The sequence below is a fragment of the Sinocyclocheilus rhinocerous genome, unplaced genomic scaffold, assembly GCF_001515625.1.
Source record: "Sinocyclocheilus rhinocerous isolate Xijiao unplaced genomic scaffold, SAMN03320098_v1.1 scaffold11, whole genome shotgun sequence".
In the NCBI taxonomy this organism is placed as follows: domain Eukaryota; kingdom Metazoa; phylum Chordata; class Actinopteri; order Cypriniformes; family Cyprinidae; genus Sinocyclocheilus; species Sinocyclocheilus rhinocerous.
This window is the reverse complement of record NW_015625587.1, coordinates 605349-628514: the sequence shown is the minus strand read 5'-3', so window position 1 is coordinate 628514 and position 23166 is coordinate 605349. Positions and strand designations below refer to the sequence as shown.

The 23166-nt window shown below is 34.7% G+C and overlaps 1 protein-coding gene and 1 long non-coding RNA gene across 3 annotated transcripts in view; one reads left to right on the top strand and one right to left on the bottom strand.

The window, feature by feature from the left end:
• Positions 1-743, bottom strand: part of LOC107756130 (uncharacterized) — an 11661-nt gene extending 10918 nt beyond the window's left edge. The window contains exon 1 of the long non-coding RNA XR_001641785.1: positions 568-743. This is a non-coding gene — a long non-coding RNA (uncharacterized LOC107756130). The remainder of the gene's footprint in view (positions 1-567) is intronic.
• Positions 744-2324: 1581 nt separating this feature from the next.
• Positions 2325-10301, top strand: LOC107755451 (serine incorporator 1-like). Of its 2 annotated transcripts, none has more exons than XM_016572244.1 (10): positions 2325-2479; positions 4238-4399; positions 4482-4669; positions 4787-4866; positions 6035-6172; positions 6294-6463; positions 6987-7077; positions 7497-7647; positions 9043-9252; positions 9552-10301. In XM_016572244.1, the coding sequence occupies exons 1-10, from the start codon at positions 2441-2443 to the stop codon at positions 9688-9690; spliced, it is 1368 nt and encodes a 455-aa protein (XP_016427730.1). In that variant the 5' UTR covers positions 2325-2440; the 3' UTR covers positions 9691-10301. The 2 variants fall into 2 exon arrangements, with proteins under 2 accessions (XP_016427730.1, XP_016427722.1); XM_016572236.1 differs by having other exon boundaries at positions 6987-7188.
• Positions 10302-23166: the final 12865 nt, after the last annotated feature.

Here is a 23166-nt window from a genome sequence, read left to right as displayed (position 1 = left end):
GATTCTACAATATATATATATATATATATTTGTAATATGTAAGATAATGATAATGATAAAATGTTCTCCAAAAATATAAAGTAATTCATACTTTTGTCTTCTATACTAAGGTAACTAACAGTTATCCAGTTACTAGAAGTCTACTCCAGCATTTTTATTTTCCCCGTTTTTACAGTGAATATATTAAAGTTGCCCTCGGGTTACAGCTGAAATTGATCTGACAGCAGTACGTGCCCATGGGTGTACATGTATAAAGGTTTATGTTGCACACGCGTCCCCTGATTCCTCACATCTGCGTTTATTAGTGCGTTTATTTATATTTATATTATTTTGTTATCATCCTTATTTAATTTTAGTCAATAAAAAGGGGCGTTCATTCTCCCGATATGTCGTTATACCATTATTAATCTTGAATGAATTTCAGTGCAAGTAATCGTTACAGCAAAGCCTCGAAGCTTCGTGTCAGTGTTTCACCTTAATAATGATAATGAATGAATTTAATACACTGTGATAGAAGATTAAGCTCATGCCGAGCTCAAACAGCATAAGGAAGAGGCGAGAACTTACCAGCGGTGTAGACAGATATCCACAATATCCCTGACTGATGCAGATTTTTCACGTTACTGATAAATTAATGCAACATTTTCACGGGAGACGGTGTGTTTTGAGAGCACCTGCCCCAGTCCTAAGGCTTGACACCATCTCGGCTCCCGTTTGCGATCGTGATTTCAGAGGAATAATTGACAGGGGCAGAGAGGACGATACCATTAATTATTCGTAGGGGAGACGGTACACCGCAGCGAGAATGAATACTGAAAAAATCGCTGTCGTTTCAAATAACCATGGCATTAAGATGGCAAAGTAATGATTTTCTGGTTATTGATTATTATTTATTATATTTGTTTTTTCTACAAACTGATTAGCTTGACTCAACAAGTCAGGGAGGTGGGCCTCGATCGAAGCATACTGTTCTGCTAATTCAGCTTGAAATGTCAACAAAAATCCCTATAGTGCACTCAAATGTCTTTCCAGTCAGATTTTGAAATTTGTCGCTTCATTAAAGTTTGTAACTACAGCTGTTTGGTCAGTGGGTATTGGTATTTGGTCAGTAAGAGTGAAATCACATATCTAACATAAAATTGTTGTTGTGGGTCTAATAAAAACTCACAGAATCCTAGATGGTCGTTTTGTCAAAATGGTTACAATCAAATTGTATGGCCCACCCTGAGAGTCTATGGAGTAATGTTTGACCAGCAGTATCTGTACTTTCACTTAAGTAATGGAGTTGTGTACTTTGTCCGCCTCTGTCTATGGTCCACCTTACATCTCAAAGATGGAGCTGGGCCATTATCGTTACTCATAACTGTGTTAATACCAGGATTTATATTAAATTATTATGATCAACACTGTTATGTTTCACAAATACTGACATTATCACACAGATTCTCTGTATGCATAGACGTTATCTGGAATCGTTATTTTAATTAATCTACTTTCACATTCATAAATCCAATACAATTTTCACTTAAATGTTCACTGCAATGTCAAAAAGAGATGTAGGTTAATTACATCTGTTTGTAAAATACCTGACCTACTTAATCAAAATATGTTATCAGTTTGATAGAAATATACAAATATCATCATTATCATCATTGGAATTTAATTATCTATAATATCAAATTAATTTAAATATCAATATCACATATAAAGTTATTCTTAGTGTACTGATTTATATAGATATAAGGCTATATAAGCATTTTTTATAATTTATAATTAATTTTTTTAGCTTAATTAATATATAAACTATAATATATAATATAGCTAATATATAAGCCGTTTATATTTTGCACTAAGCTCACGTTTCAAAATAAAGGTTACCGCGTCCTAAAACTGCCTACTATTGGCATTTAAATATTCTTAACCAATGTTAATATGAATAAGAAATTAATACTATTAAAATACTGTATTTTAGGCTGTGTTGTTATAGTTATATCCAATAACATATGATTTAAAATACATTATAATAGACATTTTTGCTTAATTTACATGTGGACTTCAGCACAAGCAGGAGTTACTGAAACTAATATGAACACACCGAAGCCTACTAGTATTCCTATGTTAAGGAGGAAAAAGTCTCCATAGGTAATATATGCAAAGTAGTTCAAAATACATAACATACCACAAAAATAACATTACATTTATACATCGATGTGTTTTATTTATTTTGTATTTTATTCTGTTTTATTTTTATTGTTTTGTTCAATCTATTTGTAGCGTTTATATGGACTTTTATTATGAAATAGAATGAATTGCCATTACAATCGTCACCTTCAAACACCGGAATCAACTGATAGAACGTTAAATAGCTCATACTGTAATTGACTTGTCAGTTCATCCTCTGAAAGTTTGTGGAGTCGCTTGTTGTTCTTTCTAATACAAAATGGGAGCCTGTATGGCTTTGTGTTCTCTTGCGAGCTGTGTAAGTGTTCTGTTTTATTTTTCATGGTTTAGCTAACCGAGCTGCTACCAAACAGCGTCTCTAAATTGTTAATTGAACCGAAAACAGAATAATATAACTTTAAAAAAAACATATTAATACAAAAATTAACGTAATGGACGGCGATATTTAAATAAAAAATTTGTGGTTTCGAAGAGTTGTACGCTGAAAAACTACAGCACACAGAAGTGTGCTCATATTTGCATTAAGATTAATTATAGCAGATCCTCCATGGCTTCCTATCAAATAACAATGATATTATTAACTGAACCATTTATAGAAGTTATACAGCAATGCAGAGGATGATATTTTAGTCAAGCCAAGCCAGCTATTAGGCTAATTGTTTTTGTGTAATGTAGTCTATGGTGTGATTTGGTCTTCTTGTAGTTTCGGTGTGTTTTATTTGAGATGATTTGCTCATAATCAGGTTATACAGGTTTTCAGTTTTCGAAAGTCAGTTTTTGTAATTGAGGATAACAATTTGGGTTCAACTGTAATAATGTCCTTTGCCCATTTTCAAAGAACTGAAACGTACACATCAGCTTAATACAGAAATATAAAAGTGAAGGTCTGACTTGTGTCAAGAAAAAAAAATCAGTTTGAGCTGAACATTTTGCTCCCAGCATGAGTAACGGTTTTAAAATTAACATTTATACAGTATGCATGACTGGATTTATAAGGGTCAAAGTCTTTAACAAAGATTTCCTCACTGTTTCCTCCAACAAAACAACCCTTCTTCCTTCTGCAGTCATATACAAATTAGGGCATGAATGTCATTCACTTACACTTTCAACTAAAGGAATTGTTCAAAGAGGCCAGAAACAAATGTAAAAATCATTCAAACTAATATAATTATAAAAGGTTCAGACCCTGTAGGTGGCTACACACCCTGTAGGTTCTCATTGTCAAAGCCTTTCTTTTTTTTTTTGGACAAAATAACATTTTTGTTATTCCAGGTGCAAAACTATGATTATATATGTGTATATATATATATGTGTGTGTGTGTGTAAGTAAAGTATAAATAATATAAATAAAGTAAAAGAGAGCTGATCTCTATCAAAATGTAATACGAGGAGGGAATTTATATATATGTATATATATAAAACTATAGTTTTTTATTATTTATTTGAAAAATTAATGCTTTTATAGTTATTCAGAATAAAAGATGCATTAATTTGATCAAAAGTGACAGTGAAGACATATTGTTTAAAAATATTTATATTTAAATAAATGCCGTTCTTTTGAACTTTCTATTCATCAAAGAATCCTGAACAAAATGTATTATGGCATTATGGTTTCCACAAAATTATTAAGCACCACAGTTTTCAGCATTGCTAAATGCTAATAATAAGAAATGAGCATATTAGAATGATTTCTGAAGGATCATGTGACACTGAAGACTGGAAAATATTCGTCTTTGTAGTCAAAGGAATAAGTTACATTTTAAAATATAATAAAATGCAAAACTTAAAATAGTTACTTTAAATGGTAATAATATTTCAAAATTTTAATGTTTGTACTGTTTTGTTTTTGTCAAATAAATGCAATCTTTGTGAGTGTAAGAGACATCCAAAACATAAAAAATAAAAAAAACTCACAACCCCAAACAATCTTTATCAGCGCAGTATATATTAAATTGTATAATGTTCTGCAGATTCTTTTGTGAACTATGGCATTTTAACAATAAATGCTTGAACTGGTGATATAATTGCTCTTTCTCTTACTCCCTCTGTGTTACAGGCCTCGTGTTTGTGTGGCTCTGCTCCATGTCTGCTCTGTGGCTGTTGTCCTTCTTCCAATAACTCCACCGTCACTCGGCTGCTCTTCTCTTTCTTCCTTCTGCTGGGGACACTGGTGTCTGTAATCATGATCTTGCCTGGCATGGAGACGCAGCTCCGCAAGGTGGGCCCACCATCAGTCTAAATTTGCCTCATTTATGCTTTCATTGCAGTGTGTTAATTTTCAGTTTTTAATGTCTCTTCAGATTCCTGGCTTTTGTCAAGGAGGAACCACAATACCAGGGATCGAGAACCATGTCAATTGCGATGTGATTGTAGGCTACAAATCAGTGTACCGCATGTGTTTTGCTATGGCATGCTTCTTTTTCCTTTTTTCTGCAATCATGATTCGTGTAAAGAGCAGTAAAGACCCTCGTGCTGCTATTCAGAATGGGTAAGCCCTTTATTATTATTTATATACTGTTACATTATTATGCTACTGTTATTGTAACATTTACTAAATTAATTGAAAATGAAATTAGCTTGATTTCATCATTGACTATTTTGTCAGGTTCTGGTTCTTCAAGTTTCTGATACTTGTTGGCATCACTGTCGGAGCCTTTTTCATTCCGGATGGAACATTTCATGATGGTACATTTTAGGTTGAACTATTCTGTTAACTGCACATAACAGAACAATTTCCATTTTCATATATTCTCATAGGGAAATACAAAAAGGCAATGACAACATGGCAAAGATGTTAAGCTCTGAATGCAGCAATAGTCATGATAATGTTATTCTGGGAAGCCATTGTCATAACGCAGGGCTGAATTTCAAGGGATGAAGAAAACGCCTAGTCTCCTGCAGGGAAGAAGTCAATTACTTTTTAATGACTGTTTTGAATGTTATGAGATGCATGGGAAAAGACCGTATTAAAAGTGGAATAGGATGTTATTATTTTTTTATAGCATATTACATTAGCAGTGAGAACACGTTGTTACTGTCTTGCCAGAATTCTCATGGTGTGGAATTAAAGATGCAGAACATTGTGTTCAGAGATCATGGGTAACTTCCAGAACAAGATCTTGACATTAGTATGTTTCATTGTGAATTTAAGTATGAGAATATGGGCCCTTCAGAGAAGCATGTTTTATTAAGCATAGTTATAAATATAGTTTAACGTGTTCACCCAAAAACTAAAATTCTTCCCCTCGTGTTGTTCCAAACCTGTGTGACTTTCCTTTAATCTGTGGAACACAAAAGAAGATATTTTGAGAAATGTCCCATTGTGGTTTTTTTCTGTCTGTACAATAAAAGTCGATGGTCACTAGAAGCATTTGATTACCAACATTTTTTTAAATATCTTCGCTTGTGTTTCACTGAAAAAAAGAAATCATACAGGTTTGGAACGACATGAGGGGGAGTAAATGATGACAGAAGTTTAATTTTTGGCTGAACAACTTTTTTCTGTGTTCAGATTTTAATAGGATTCCTGAATACAATATATTATTCTGATATGCACCCCTTTGAAAGGCTTCAACACTCAATGTCTCTATTGGTTACTTGTCTCTTGCAGTTTTTATTGAAAGCAACTGATGGTACACACCAGAAATTAAAGACATGAAATGGCATTTAAAATGCATTTAACATCCATTAAGTGATTTTAGTGATTGATAGTTACAAAATATTTCTATTTCAAATAAACACTGTTCTTTTCACTTTTCAAAAAAAATCCTCGATTTTGATTTTGTGTTGTTGTTAAGCATACTTAACCAGTATGCTACTGAAGCATAACTTCTCTTCTTTTTTTTAATCACAGTTTGGTTCTACTTTGGTATTGTGGGCTCCTTCATGTTCATCCTGATCCAGCTCATCCTCCTGATCGACTTTGCCCACTCCTGGAATGAAGTGTGGGTGAGGAATGCTGAGGAAGGCAACAGCAAGTGTTGGTTCTCAGGTACATAGAGAGCACATACACTGTAAGACATCCTGTTCATCACAATAGGCTTGCAAACAGGTGTGTCCCAATCCACTCTTTTCAGAGAAAGAAACTATGAGACTATTTTCTATGCCTACAGGTCTGTTGTTCTTCACTATCCTGCATTACGCCCTGGCCTTTGCTGCAATCGTGCTGTTTTATCTCTACTACACCAAACCTGACAACTGCACCGAACACAAGTTCTTCATCAGCTTCAACCTTATTCTCTGCGTCATCATATCGGTGCTTTCCATTCTGCCTAAAGTGCAGGTAAAGGGAAAGTACTAAAGCATGCCAGAGTGCTTTGCGTACCCTGTCTCATCTCTGCACTGTAAAATTCCCCAAAAACAATTAAAAAAAATATCGATAAAAGGCCAAACAACACCATATTAAGCTATTAAGCAGCATTAAGTCCTTGAACGTAAAGCAACAAACAGGAAATGACAAAACCGCTTTAACTAGCTGTTCCCAAATATGCGATTGCCTCAGCACACAAATCCTGACATGAATGCTGATTTATAATAATGTGCATAAGAAAACAGCCCCTCCGTTGTACTGAAGGTCATCTACTGTTTACATTAGCCTCCAGCTTTTGTCTTTGCTAGGAAACTTCTTTGTTTCCTTCTTTGCATACAGAATATAAATGCTGGCCTGCCACAACAGACAAGCTTTCTTCACTGTGCCAGCCATTATTAAAATCTGCAGTTTATATTGGCTTGTTTCTTACAAGGGTAGTCCAAATCTGATGTATGCTTTACTAAATATGTTGCTTTATTTTTGTATGTGTTTGTAGGATGCCTCACCTCAGTCTGGTCTGCTTCAGTCCTCTATTATTACTATGTACACTATGTACGTCACCTGGTCCGCCATGACCAATAATCCTAGTAAGTCACATGCAAAAAAAACCTCAGAAAATATTTACTGTCTGACTTTTTTTCTCTCTTTTTATTTTATGAGCTTTCATTTCGTTCCTACTCAGGTTGATGCAATTTTTGGTGAGTTTTGTGGTTTCATGCAAACCAGATGCTCAACCTTTATAGTCTCCTGATGCTTGTTACTGAATAAAGCCAAATTACCTGTTAGAATCCAGATTATAAATTTAACCCACTATCCCCACATTCTGTTATGTCTAGTAAGTATACCTATTAGCAACCTAGATAAGTTTAAAAAAATTATTAGCTCACCACTAGGTGTTTGATCATAGTTTTTAGTAGGGAAGTATGTGATTAATTGCCATAGTTGTATTATATTATGTTTCTGTTGTTCACTTTTAAACTTTTCATTTGTCTGGCTCCACCCATAGACCGTGAATGTAACCCTAGTTTGCTCAGCCTGGTGTCCAATATCAGCACAACTGAAGCCATGCCCACAAGCTCCCCTGGAATGGTGCAGTGGTGGGATGCTCAAGGCATTGTGGGACTGGTTATCTTCCTCTTCTGCACCTTTTATGCCAGGTACATCAAGCAAAAACATTTATGAACATGACTTTTGTTTCTTTAATTGACCTCTTGTTACTATCAGTGTTATTTAAATTTATAAAGACCATCTATTTCTACACCAGCTACTGTAGTTAACTGGTGTTTTCCATGCTGATTCATTGTACATTACAATTTAACATTCGCATCCAGCTGCACAGAGACATGGGTTGATTGATTGATTAGTGGTGTCCGATGTTGACACCTGTAGGCAGGGTCCAAAATTAACATTTGCCAAGCAGCAACTGTGAGTTCAATTTGGCCTTGGCAAGTAGAGAGTAAAGAGTTACTCGCACATTAAATGGTTGCTTTGGCCTTTAACGTGGTCAGTGTCATAAATGTGTTATTTTATTAATCGTGCTTCTTAAATATTGTGCTTCTTAAAATCTTAAACATTTGTATTCAGTTTGTCAACATTTCTTTAGATTTTTCAAAATCCTAAAGTTTTTCATTAAAAAATTTCAAAAGGTTTTGCAGGTTAAAATTAGATTTCGAATCAGATTTTTATTAATTTTCATTCAGACTTTTGAATGGCACTAATATTGTATTGTATTGTATTGTTCAAAAGTTTGGGGTCCTTAAGATTTTTTTTTAAATTTTTAAATTTTTTTAATTTTTAATTTTTTAGAAAGAAGAATGCTTAACAAGGCTGCATTTATTTAATCAAAAACACAATGAAACAGTACTATTGTGAGATTTTGTTACAATTTAAAATTTTCTTTATATATAATGTAAAATGTAATTTATTCCTTTGATGGCAAAGCTGAATTTTCAGCAGCCGTTACTCCAGATTTCAGTGTCATGTGATCCTTCAGAAATCATTCTAATATGCTAATTTGGTGTTCAAGACACATTTATTAATGTTCACGTTGTGCTGTTTAATATTTTTTGGAAACCATGATCATTAACTTTTTTTTTAGATTGTTTCATGAATATAAAGTTTAATAGAACAGCATTTATTTAAATATTTTTTTTTCTTTACTGTCAGTTTTAATGTGTCTTTTCTAAATCGAGTCATTCGTTGTAGTTTTTGAAAAGTGATTTCTGTTAAATAAAATATCTCCTTTTGAAGTGGACTTTGAACTTTGTAACTTTGCAGATATTTTTTATGCTCAAACAGCAACATTACAGACTAACTAAAGTTGAAAAAGTGAAAAAGCATAATAGGACCCCTTTAACGTTTGACCCCCAAATTTGCTCAATTAATTTGCCATTCATTGGCAAGTGTGAGAAAATGTTACATTTTACCATATCAGAAAAAAACAACCTCTCTGCCTTTGAACTCTACCCCCAGTATAGCTCATCATCAATTAAATATGAATCTAAGAGAAGTGAACATTGTCATGCTAGTGTCCATGTCTTTTCTCTTTTCAGCATCCGTTCATCCAGTAACGCTCAGGTGAACAGGCTGATGCAGACGGAGGAGGGGAAGGGCACTGTGGGAGGAGAGGAGGTGGGGAAAGACGGACTGCGGCGTGTCGTGGATAATGAAGAGGACGGGGTCACATACAACTATTCCTTTTTCCACTTCCACCTCTTACTGGCCTCTCTCTACATTATGATGACACTCACTAACTGGTACAAGTAAGTGCTCATTCTTCCACTTTTTGAATCTGGAGTGAACCAAAAAGTTCACTTTTTTTAAAGGTGAAGTTTGTCATTTTAAAATACTTTCACCTATCATAGTTTAAAGGGATAGTTCTCCGAATAATGAAAATAGTCATCATTTATGTTCCAAACCTGTATGACATTTTTTCATTTTGATTCTTTTAAATTTTGAAGGATGTACTGGTCATTTTTTTTATGCAGTCACAAAGCATACAACAGAACTGCACCATAGACAAGCTGAGGTCTAAATATTGTTCTTTGTCTTTTATCTTCAGACCTGATACAACCACTCAGGCCATGCAGAGCACTATGCCTGCAGTGTGGATAAAGATCAGCTCCAGCTGGCTGGGTCTGGGGCTCTACCTGTGGACGCTTGTGGCTCCTGTTATTTTCCCCAATCGAGACTTCAACTGAGCTTGAGTGGGTGAGACTCTCTCACCTATTCAAACTGCTCATGTTTGTGTTGTGTTAGAAATATCGCAATCTCCAAAAACCATTAAATCGTCAAGACTTAAAGCAATTCAAATCTGAAACAGATGATTAGTGACTAGTCTCATAGGGCTGGTAGGTACTTAGTCATTTAAAAAATGCATGGACAACAACAAAAGTATATGATGCCATGACAAGTATTTAAAAACGCAAAAATGACACTAAAGTCTGTTTCAGTTGTTCAGTACATTGACACATGGCATGTGAGGATTACTGCTGTGCAGAAAGATGCCATTCACCACTAGATTTTCTTGTCTTCTCAGTACTGACACCTGAAGCACACATATTTTTTTTAAGTAATATAGCTGCGCAAAAATGTCATTTAAAAGTAATGCTCGAGTGAACAGCATATTCCGTTTTGCTTTGATTCCTCCATCCTTTATCTCATACTCGCGTCCTTAAGATCTTAAGATAAAGGAGCTATACTGCAAGTAAAGTAAAGTGGATGGACAATTAATGAAATGAGAAGCAGCCTTTTTGCTTAATGAATGATTCACTGCTGTCTCCCTTCTTGCACTGTTCAAATGTTTGGCATGTGTAAGATTTTTAAAATGTTTTTGAAAAAAGTCACTTATGCTTACAAAGCTGCATTTGGTCAAAAATACAGTAAAGCAGTAATATTGTGTAAAATTATTACAATTTAAAATAACTACTCTTTGTTTTATTTTATAATAAAATATCATTTATTTAGTGACAGCAAAGCTGAATTTTCAGAAGCCTTTACTCTGGTTTTCAGTGTCACATGATCTTTCAGAAATCATTCTAATATGCTGATTTGGTGCTCTAGAAACATTTATTATCATTAGCAATAGTGAAAACAGTTGTGTTGCTCATTATTTTTTGTAAAAACTTTTATTTAGCATTTATTTGAAATAGTCTTTACCAACTGAATGCATCCTTGCTTAATGAAAGTGTTATTTTATGTCAAAAAAATCTTACTGACCCCAAACTTTTGAGCAGTAGTGTACCTCTGTCATAGGAGTCACTGTCTCCACACATGAAGGATAAATGAATGAAATGACTTTTACTGTACTTGTCGCTTCCACCGTGTTGTTGATATCCTCAATAATTCACTTCTCATGGAGTTACTGTATTTCAAACTCAGTATGGCTGTTAGTATGTTTTATAAAGTCAATATTGTTAGTTTATCTTGTTTAGCATTAAGGTAACAGCACTACTCGCCGGTTTAACAGATGCAAGCTACTCAAACCTAAGGCCACACATTTCCAGTGTAACAAATAAACTCAATAACTATCCTACAGACCGTCAACATAGTGGTCCTAGCCACGAATTCGGTTATGCATGATACTGCTGCTAGAAACCTACTCTACCTGAAGAAGAAACCTTTTTTATTTTTTTTACAGTGATAACATTTCACCTTCAGGGTTCAACTTCTTCAATGCATTGTACAGTAGACACTCTATAATATACAATTTCACTACATACAATTTAGCAATGGGGAGTGCTAGTTTATCTTGTTTAGCACTAGTCGTTGGTTTAACAGGTGCAAGCTACTCAAACCTAAGGCCACACATTTCCAATGCAACAAAAACACACAATAACTATCCTACAGACCATCAACATAGTGGTCCTAGCCACAAATTCAAATATGCATGATACTGCTGCTAGAAACCTACTCTACCTGAAGAAGAAACCTTTTTTTATTTTTTTTACAGTGATAACATTTCACCTTCAGGGTTCAACTTCTTCAATGCATTGTACAGTAGACACTCTATAATATACAATTTCACTACATACAATTTAGCAATGGGGAGAGAGGGCCGTGGGGGCTTAAACAGGGGGCCGTTTTCACTCCATGTCCTCTGTAGAGCCCCTGAAACTTGTGCATCCAGCAGATAAGCCCAATCCGACACACCCTTCACCAGTACAGCTCGCTACACACTCTGACCGGGGTCTCCCGCACTGCCATGAACAACAGACTGTGCTGTAATATTAATCACTGATCCAAATTAATATATTATGGTGCTGCCAGTCCATCAGAGGCACATGTTAGCATATCTAACTTGTTTGTGTTTAACAGAATACTTGTGTAAAAGGTACTTTAGTGTGGCAATAGGTAATTTATTGTGGAGTAACACATTTAAATAGCACTTCTATATAAATTAGCAGTTCAGGGCTGGGTACTATGTTAAAAATTGATATATTTAATGGGTAGATGTTGTTTCTGAAAACAGATTGTTAATCATTCAGCCTGTGACACTTAGTCAGGTTTTTTAAATTACTTTTTTTGTTGTTTATTTTATTTTTTTGTTATTAATTTGTGCTAGAGTAATTACATAGGAATTTTGTGGACAAAAATGTTCTAAAAGTGACCATACATATTAGTTTACCTTTTTTTTTAACACTGCTAAAAATATGTGAAAGCAAAATATGAAGTTGAAAATTCATAACTCTAAGTATTGTAGGTGTGTCTGCCTCAAGTTATTCGGTATTGCCTGTGCTACGCTTGTGACATTGGAAGAAATTGATTGTGAAGTATGTAGTGTATATATAAAGTATATTTGAACTTTTCCCGAAGTAATAGTTTAACACAAGCATGACGGTTCATCTATAGTCTATTATTAGGAGCAACATGCAAGATTAGTAATTCTTCATGTGCCTTTCTACGATAACTTCTTATCAAAAGTGACCAGGTTTATTTCAGACTTATGAAAAAGTGCCTTTGCTGTTTTATAACATTTCATCATACCATGGACAATATTGCTCATTTCATTATTTCAGTAGAAGTACTATTTCAGTGATATGGTGTTGTTCAATCTGTGCTAATGCTGTATGTATTTCAATAAACTCATGTAAAGTGTTGGTTAGTCCGAGTCGAGTCTTTACAAATCTTGCACTTCATTATTGGATGTAGAATTTATGCCAAAGCAGTGATTGAAGTTCAGGGCTCAACAATTATAACAATGTTTCTGCAGTCTTCACCAATTTGTTTTGTTGTTTTTTTTTTGCTAAAAAAAATGAAAGCTCTGTTTCTCTCTATACAATATTTAAATACATTAAATTATTACAAATTTAAAATAATTAAAAAAAGAAAAATATAATTATTACAAATTTAAAATTATTAAAAATCATTTTAATTATATCTTATGTATATTAAAAATAAAATATTTTAAAGAGATTTAAATTTTATATTTTAATATTTGTTATACTTTATTTTTGATTTTATTTTGAATAATGTTGAGCCCTGATATTGGATATCAAAATGTTGCTGAACATTTAAATCAAGTCTGAAACAACAGAATGAGAAGGTTGTATTTTTATTTGTCTGTCTGGCCACCAGGTGGAACTGATGTTCTGCTGATTTTATCTTCCATGCCATGAATGATATTCATTGCTCAATACGGATGGTCATCACTGGTCGAACAATGTAGCCTTTAATTACTTGATACTACTCCAGTTATGCAATTTCATATCAGCACTTTTTCATAGATAAAAAGTCCCATCAGTGACTTCAGATAGTGACTTAATTATTGTTTTTACCTCCACCAATATGTCATTTAAGCGCTGATGGTTCGTCTTTCTCCATCTGTCTATGCTTTTTTTGTTCACCCAATTTAGTCTCAGTGCCCCAAACTGGCCTCATTGTCCATAAAACCCTCTTCCAGTTACAAGCAATAATCACACTCACAATTGTGTAGCCTTTGGCAGCGTTTACAGCAAAAACGTTACTTTACTATTACCAGAGAAAACTAAGAAAAACAGGCATGAAAATCTGTTTTGAAAGTAGCGATACCAAAAGGGAGCGTGCTTCGTGAATTTCTCTCAGTGCTGGAGATGTTTTGAGTGGCTTGCGGATAAGGAAGGGATTGAACATTAAGTGTTTTTGGGCCCTGCAAATCAGGCCCCTCTTCTCAAATGTGTGGTTTATCAGTTGGCAGCTTGACTAAGCATAGTTAATGTTTGCTTATGCAAGAGTGTTTTACTAATAGTGTGATATGTTTCTGCACACTTGTGTAACACTAGCGCAACAGAAGGACGGCTGAGGTCTGTATCTGTAGGTCAGGGTTCCATGATTCTCTCTGTGGTTTTCCTTTAGAACCAGGTGAGTGTGTTACAGACCTATGAGACGACGTCAAGAGCTCAGCGGTGCTTTGTTTACCCTCTGTAGGCAGGCTATGGGGTATTTCATGTGGTTTTATAAGAGCAGTGAAGTTAAAATATTGATTGGCATACAATGAAACATTTATGAAAGTTATCACTATTTAAAGCAATTTCTAAGATTGGCCTTGCTCTTAACCCAAGGTTTATTACATTAGCTAATGGTATGTACGATTTTCTTGCATCAGTCTTTCTTACAGCCTCAAATGGAAAAGAAACGCACACTATATGGCCATAACTTGAAATTCAGCAAAATTGACTATTTACTTTCTTAATACAAGTTCTTAGTCTTATTTTGTATGACTCATCAGCAGTGACGCATTACAAGTAACATGAGTAAAGTAACTAGTAGTAATGCATTACTTTTTAATTTACAAGGAAATATCTGAGTTCAAATACGCCAGATTGTTTTCCCATTTATTGATTGACAGCTCTCCTGTTCCCATGTTGAGAGAACTCATGAATAAGTGCAGAGGCATTGTGTGTGCCGTGTAAACATGATTGTTACTGTGGTTCTAGACTAAATGTGAACATCCATTTACTCATCTCATTTGCACAAAAACAGATTCAGTATTCCTCAAAATGAATAAAAACAGTGAAAAGCAAACTCAGAATATTACACAAACCTGCAATATTTAAATATGTTAAAGGTGACAAGGATGCCCATTTTCCACAAGTTGGTATATGATTCTTTAGAATTATCATGAAATGTCTGTAACATTTAACATACTTTGGTTAAAACCCTTATCTTCCATAGGGCGTGTCGACACAAGATGTGTGAATTGTTGCCTTGGACTCTGTATATGGCTCAGAGGTGATCTTATTCAAATAGCTAGATATCTACATAGAAACCGGCTGCAAATTGAAACAGCTCGCTGGATGACACCATTTCAGACTCAGAAAGCCCATAACGAATTGGCTGCGTGTTTTCTTTTCAGCTTTTCTGAGCTGGCAGACACACCAGAAACCTAACTAAATGAAAAATAAAAATAAAAAAAGCTAAGAGAGTGAAATTTATTTTTTTATTTTTTTATTTTTTTTGTGAGCAAGAAGAAAGTGTTGAACTTTCTTCTCTTACGTCCTATTCTTCAAGCAATCCAGAATGGCAGCACAGCTGAGAGGTTTGTTTGAGCACTTTTGGTGTGAAAGGGCTTTTACATTTGCCAAAAGCAGAGCTTTTTTATATTAAAAACAAACAAACAAGCCCAGGCCAGATGAGAAAAAGTAACGCAAAAGTCATTTAACACATTACTTTCCATAAAAAGTAACTAAGTAATTCGATACTTTTTAGGGAGTAACACAATATTGTAATGCTTTACTTTTAAGTAACTCTCCCCAACACTGCTCATCAAACTGCAAAGAAAAAACTGCATATCTGCTGCAATATTTCAATATTTAATTAAAAAAAAAACTGAAATTACCTTGCTTTTCTGCTATGAATACATTTACATTGTTACAAAATATTTCTCTTTCAATTTAATACTATTCTTTTGAACCTTTTATTAATTAAAGAATCTTGAGAAAAATGTAGCACTGTTTACACAAAAAATATTAAGTAGCGTAACTGTTTTCAACTTTGATAATGATAAGAAATGTTTCTTGAGCATGCATCAGATGCATATTATAATGATTTTTGTTCATGTGACACTGAAGACGGGAGTAATAATGCTGAAAATTCAGCTTTGCATCACAGGAATAAAAGAAATCTTAAAATATATTAAAATAGAAAACAGTTAATTGAAATTTTTATAATATATTAAATTTTACTCTATTCTTGATCAAATGAAGCCTTGGTGAGCATAAGAGACTTCTTTCAAAATCTTACTGAAAACGGTGACATAACCGAAGTTAAATGGTTTGTGAGTCTTGTTTCACTTTGACTTAAAATGAACTAAAGAGAGACAGAGGATTGAAATGGCCATTGCTATATTTTACCGACACTAGCAGCCAATGAGGAGAGACGGTAATGACTCTGATGCTGAAAAATAAAGACAGAGAGCTAATGTGTTTTTGCATAGATAAAGCTTCCCAGTTAGCGATGAGATATTGACTGAATGCTCTGTAGGATGTTACTCTTGATCCACATAGCTGCTGCGTCACAGAACTCTCTATCAGCTCGGCTACCAGAGTGTACAGTTGAATCTGGTGCAATTTTTCAATATTTAATTAAAAAAAAAACTGAAATTACCTTGCTTTTCTGCTATGAAAATCGGAGCAGGGAAAATAATGTTAAAGCCAGAAAAAAATCTATTTAGACAGTTTTAGGCATGTAGGTTTTCAACCAGGGATTAAAAAAAAAACTGAAATTACCTTGCTTTTCTGCTATGAAAATCAGTTTTAGGCATGTAGGTTTTCAACCAGGAGGCCATGAAGGTACTGCAGGGGGTCTGCAGAGAATATGTTTTTAAAACACATTAAATTTTCTTAAAGAATTTTTATTATGTTTATAGTTATTTGGATTAACATTTAATGAATTGATTGTGAACTTGCATTTGGGTCGCAAATTATTTCATAATCAAATTAGTTCCAGATAAATAAAATCAAGTCTCGCCGTATTATTTATTTATTCAGAACTGCACTACCTTTCAAACATTTAGGGTCAGTCAGTTTTTATTTTATATGTATTTTTATTTTATTTTTTATTTTTTCCAACATTGTTACAAGAATTTATTTCAAAAGAAATGCTGGTCTTTTAAACTTTCTACACATCAAAGATCCTGAAAAAAATGGTTTCCACAAAAATACTAAGAAGCACAACTGTTGACAACATATATAATAAGAAGAAATGTTTCTTGGGCACCAAATCAGCATATTCAAAAGATTTGTGAAGGATCATGTGACACTGAAGACGGGAGTAATAATGCTGAAAATTCAGCTTTGCATCACAGGAATAAAAGAAATCTTAAAATATATTAAAATAGAAAACAGTTAATTGAAATTTTTATAATATATTACATTTTACTCTATTCTTGATCAACTGAAGCCTTGGTGAGCATAAGAGACTTCTTTCAAAATCTTACTGAAAACGGTCACATAACCGAAGTTAAATGGTTTGTGAGTCTTGTTTCACTTTGACTTAAAATGAACTAAAGAGAGATAGAGGATTGAAATGGCCATTGCTATATTTTACATGTCTTTCTCCATGCCAGACTAAAACAAACTTGATATTAGATGAAATCAGAGTAAGCATGAGGCATTCTTCTATGTTGTAATGATTTTAATATGAGAATGACAAATATTTTCAAAGTTTGGGGTCAGCAAGATATTTTTAAAAATAAATTATTACTTTTATTCAGCAAGGATGCTTTAAAAATATCAAAAATGACAGTAAAGAAAATTTAATTCTGTCTTTTGAACTTTATATTTCTTTAACACTAATTCAGCATATTATAATGATTGACACTGCTGAAAATTCAGCTTTGCCAGAATAAATTACATTTTAAAATATGTTTATATAGAAAACAGTTGTTTTAAATTGTAATAACATTTTACAATATTACTGTTTTTATTTGATTTTTCATTAAAAAAATGCAGCCTTCGTGAGCAAAAAAGACTTCTTTCAGAAACAAAAATCATACCAACCCCAAACTGTTGAACAATGATGTGTGTCTTTCCTGTTTTCTCCATTAACATTTTGGAAAAACCAACCTAATATGGTTAGCTGGTCTTTCAGGCTGTTTTGGGTGTTTTCTAGCTTGGGAGACCAGTGTAAACCAGCTAAGACAAACAAACCATGCTGGGTATTCATCAGGGACATTCTTTTTTAAGTTTTAAGTTCGAATAATGCAGTGTTTCTCCCTGAATTCTGAAGTAATGTGTTCTCACTGTATCATTTCCCAGCCCACTCTTCATCTAAAGGCTTATGTTGTTCTCTCAGAGCTGCACACACAATATCTTATATGAGAAACAAACTTTGGAAGAGGCATAAAAGAAAAATAACTCCCCTCATCAATTCATATAAACTACTTACTCCTGTCTGGAAACTCTCCGTTTCTGGCAGGCTTGCCTAACAATGAACAAGGGAGAGAGACACATCAACAAAATGATCTCACTCCCCCAGCACCAGCACACACACACACACTGACTCAGCAGTGCTGCAGGATGTTTTGTCTCTGCTTTGACCCTCTCTGCTCCTCTGAGTTCCCAGAGCCAGACTGGCAAGTGTATCTCCAGGGATCCCTTTGACCCAGTGTGAAATCACAATGCTGATACTCAGCCTGCTATCAATGGGATGTGACGTGCAGTTGTGCATTTTCACAACAAGAGTTTCACTTAAAAAAATTGTGGTCATTGTCTGCATCATTAAAATGGAATATTTCAACATTTCAGGGACCAAAAAACTCTCACGTATGCAGAGTACAATATTATTCTATTCGTTTTGATCATCTGAAAAACCAAAAGTTCTCTAAATTCTATCTATCTATCTATCTGTCTGTCTGTCTGTCTCTGTCTGTCTGTCTGTCTGTCTGTCTCTGTCTGTCTGTCTGTCTGTATTTCTGTCTGTCTGTCTATTCGTCCGTCCGTCCATCTATACATATTTACCCAGCCGATAAACTGTGATTGTTCACTTTATATATCAGTCAGATGCCTATTTCCTGTCTAAGTGGGTGGTTTACTCCAGGATTAGCCACAGTATGACCCATTGATTGGCTTTGGGAGGCTAATACGTTCCTAACATGCTCCAGGAGTTACACCACAAGCAGTAAAGAAGTTTAAAAAACAATCATTTCATTTCCTGTGAGTCTTCTGTTTTTATGTGACCATTTGAGAATCTACAAAACCAGCTGCAACTGGTTTTTAGAACAAAATCCTTTTGAGAGGATAAAAAATCATTTTGAGAGCAACTGTACTCGATTTGCAGGCACTGCTCTTATAGTGAAATGACTGAAAGCGGCTGTCAGAGGTGTAATTGCATTCTAAGTGTAAAACCCAAGCACATTGGATTAGACTGCAGTATGGAGCAAAGCTAATTGAGTTTTGGTCCTGCTGGCACATGTATGCTGGAAACATTTATCCAACATTACCACCCATTAGACTCCACAAAACCCAGAGTCTGGCAGCAGAGTGGCAGAGGATTGTGATGCCTTCCTATAAGGGTGGATTTATCTGCTCTGAAGCCCAAGAGCAAGAAACCGCCTCTAGATTTTGCTGCACTATGCAAAAATACTACATAAATTATCCACATGGGCATGATACAAAAGGAAACTTCTTAGGGAATATAAAGGTCATAGATGAAAACACAAGATAATATTTGTAGCTCCTCACTGTCAGGCTCACATCTTGCATGTGTGTTTATTCAGTATTTTGACTATATGGCTATATATCCATACATTACATTTTACTATGTTTAAATCCATTCTGCAGATCCTCCTTCATAATCAGATTTCATCTCTGCCTGTTCATCAAATGATATTGTCAGCCATTATATGGAATACATTTGGGAAAATATGAACTCCATGTAATGGGAGAAGGCTCAGATGTACATACTGCAAGTAATGAACAATGAAAAATCTGATTCTACAAGGGTGATGTGTGCATTACCAACATAGAGAGATATATTACAACCTATTGATTTTACTTTCCGCTATTATATTGCATGTGTATTTTAATCAAATATTTACACACATGATATGTAGGGTCAGTATATAATGTCTCATGTCCCTTACAAAAAGTATTCTAGAAGTACTGCAGTGTTATCAGTGTCGCCATTGTTAACTAAAACTAAAATGAAACTAAAACTGTGAAAAATTGTTTGTTAATTGAAATAAACTACAAATATTAGATGAAAAACATCAGCTTAAAAAAACGATTTATTTAAAAAAAATAAAAAATGAATGTCGCCTTAGTAACTAACTCAAATAAAATTGATTTAAGTTGAAGTACTAATATTACTAAATGTAACCATATTACTAAATGCAGTTTATCACATCTGAAACAGAAATATTGGGATTTTAAAATTAATATAATTTTTTTTCTAGGTCACTAACATAATATAATATAATATATTTTATTACACTATACAAATACTGAATAATTTCATTTCCATTATTCATGCCCCCCAAAAAATGAAAACTGTATTATATATGCCACAATACTTTTTTGTAAGTGATGGCTAGATTATTTAATGCATTACTTTTATCATTACTCCACTGATAGTATCCTTTTCCGAATGTTTTATTTCACTCCTGCATTGTCTTTGACTCTCTTTGTGTTCCTGCAGCAGGCAGCATTGTTTCTCTCTGTCTCACTCTCTATGTCTCTGTCTCTCTCTCGTGCAGTTTATCACATCTGAAACAGAAATATTGGGATTTTAAAATTAATATAATTTTTTTTCTAGGTCACTAACATAATATAATATAATATATTTTATTACACTATACAAATACTGAATAATTTCATTTCCATTATTCATGCCCCCCAAAAAATGAAAACTGTATTATATATGCCACAATACTTTTTTGTAAGTGATGGCTAGATTATTTAATGCATTACTTTTATCATTACTCCACTGATAGTATCCTTTTCCGAATGTTTTATTTCACTCCTGCATTGTCTTTGACTCTCTTTGTGTTCCTGCAGCAGGCAGCATTGTTTCTCTCTGTCTCACTCTCTATGTCTCTGTCTCTCTCTCGCTCTCGCTCTCGCTCTCTTTGGCAGGCTGCTGTGTGCCGTGCACAGGCGCAGCCTGGCTCTGTGGGGAGGCTGATCTAGTTATATAACAGTCGGTGCAGTCGTTGTCTGCTGGAAGATGAGCATGCAGGCATCCCTGTTACATAAGCCTGTTACGATCAAATTGTCACACTGTGGTGCATTCACAACACAGTGTCCTTGCTACTGTGCTTCTCGCTCTTGGGAAAGAAAGCCCAACATAAGGGTGGTCCAATGTAGTTCAAAGAGCGTGAACTGTGCAATCACGGTTCTGCCAATCACAACAGACCTCTCTGTATGGCCTAAACCCCCCACCCATGCGGCCGTCACGCACCTCACAGCCACACGCCCAGTCAGGTGTCCTGTTTGACTCAGAGGAGGACGGCGGCTGTCATGACGATGGAGCCAGCAGCCCTCTCGTTCTCCACAGGCAGTCTGAATGACAGTGGCATCCAGTGACAGGATCAGGCAGCTGAGGGCTATGACTCATCACCTGAATGCCAGGTGAACTTTACCGGACACCTAAGAGTCTCCAGGAGTTCGTCTAAGCCTTCTAAATACACAGCGTTGACCCCACTGAGATGGTGAGAGTCTCACCTAATCTCTTCACTAATTTTAGAGCCAGAATGTTGACCTATTCAACAGCAAAACATTCAGTCCGATGTTATTGTGACATCACTGGGCTTTACGGTGGAAAAATGCACAATAACGTGCTGGTTTTGTCATGCAATGTCGCTCTAATTGACCCCACGGTGACCTTCTTACGCATTCAAGTTTTGCTAGTTTTCACTCAGTTCCTCAAGCGCCACTATTGTGCTTCCTTGAAAGTAATTTGACTCTTGTGAAATAAATATATAAAAAAGCACAATAACAGGTTGGAGGCCCAGCAGGCGTTGAGTTGAACTAGAACAAAAATTAAACAAACACTATGAAAAATTATTTTTGTTAATTGAAGTAAAGCTGAAATAAAATAGAAATATTGGATTAAAGAACTTACATTTAAAAAAACTGAACTAAAGTGACTAAAACTGTCTAAACTGACTAAAAATATTATATAATATAATATAATAATGAAAATAAATTAAAGCTAAATTTATAGTAAATGAAAACAAAAACTATTAAAACTTACAAAAGTGCATAACAAGCTTGCTATACAGTAAAATCAAATTGAAAACTGAAAATATTATAGTAAAAGTTAATTGAAAACATTAATAAATACTATAGTATTACATAAAAAATCTTAAATTAACACTGGGTGTTATCAGATGTAATACAATGGCACTAGAGTGGAGTCCAAAAGTCTGAGACCACATTAAAAATATGGTATTCAATATCTTATTTAAACCTAGAAATAAACAGAAAGTTGGGAGTTTTGAAAATTATTATTCTTACACAATCAAGTTTTTGCTCAGTTCCTCAAGCACCACTATTGTGCTTCCTTGAAAGTAATTTGACTCTTGTAAAATAAATATAAAAAAGCATAATAACAGGTTGGAGGCCCAGCAGGCGTAGTGTTTGGAAAGCTAAATTTATGCCCAGTAATTAAACTGTCCTTGGGCTACTGACCCAGCACTACATTTGCATCCTTTAAACAAAGCATTCCTTTGTCAACCGTTTGTCATATGGTAGTCAGGGTGACTGTTTAGATTCATAGAGTGTTGTGAATACTGTAGTATATTCAGAGACAAACAACAGAACAGATACCCAAGCTTCATTGTGTTTCACTGAACTCAACTTACACGGTCTGGGAATTTTTTAAGGCTGTGATCAAATCGAGTCCTGTGTTGGTGGGGCAATAAGGAAGTAATCTGATTGGAAATATAAATCCAACAAGGAAAATGAAAAGACAACTAATTCCCAGCAGATTTGGTGCAGCTTTGAGCTTTTTAGAACTTCTTTCTTGGGAATTGGTACACAAAGGGCCTTTGGAAAGTTTTGGGGAAACACGGAGTGATAATTTACTACTTAGGTTTGTTTTTATAATATACTTGGGAATAACTGCACTTTCCTGGGAGTTTAGTAATGTTCTGGTTTACTTTTCCTCCATGCCCCTGGGAAAGAGTTAAATGAATGAAAGTCCATGCTGATGGTTAACCCCACTAATAGTCCCCATGTGGGCCATGCTACCATTAGTGCAACTGAGAAGCTTCAGTCCTACTAAAGAGCTCAACTGAGTCAGGGAATTGTGCTGACATAAGCAACCCAGTACGCATCCCCCAGATGGGCTTGCTCATGAAACACTTGCTCTGTTTGTGTTAAAGGGGTCATATGATGCTTTTTTAAAGATCATTATTTTGTGTATTTGGTGTAACAGAATATGTTGACATGCTTTAATGTTCAAAAAACACATTATTTTTCAAATACTGTACATTATTGTAGGTCCTATATGCCCCGCCTCTCTCAAACGCTTAGTTTTCTACAAAGTCCCTCCTTCCGACAAGCGCAGTCTGCTCTGATTGGCCAGCTGACCCAGTGCATTGTGATTGGCCGAACACCGCAAGCACTAGTCGGAAATGTATGCCCCTTACCATAATAGCGAGTTTCATCTTTCAAAATAAATGTAAAGACAGAGCCCGATCTTTACTCTGGGGAACAGAGTCGCGTGACAGACACAGCGATGAAGCTGGTATGTGT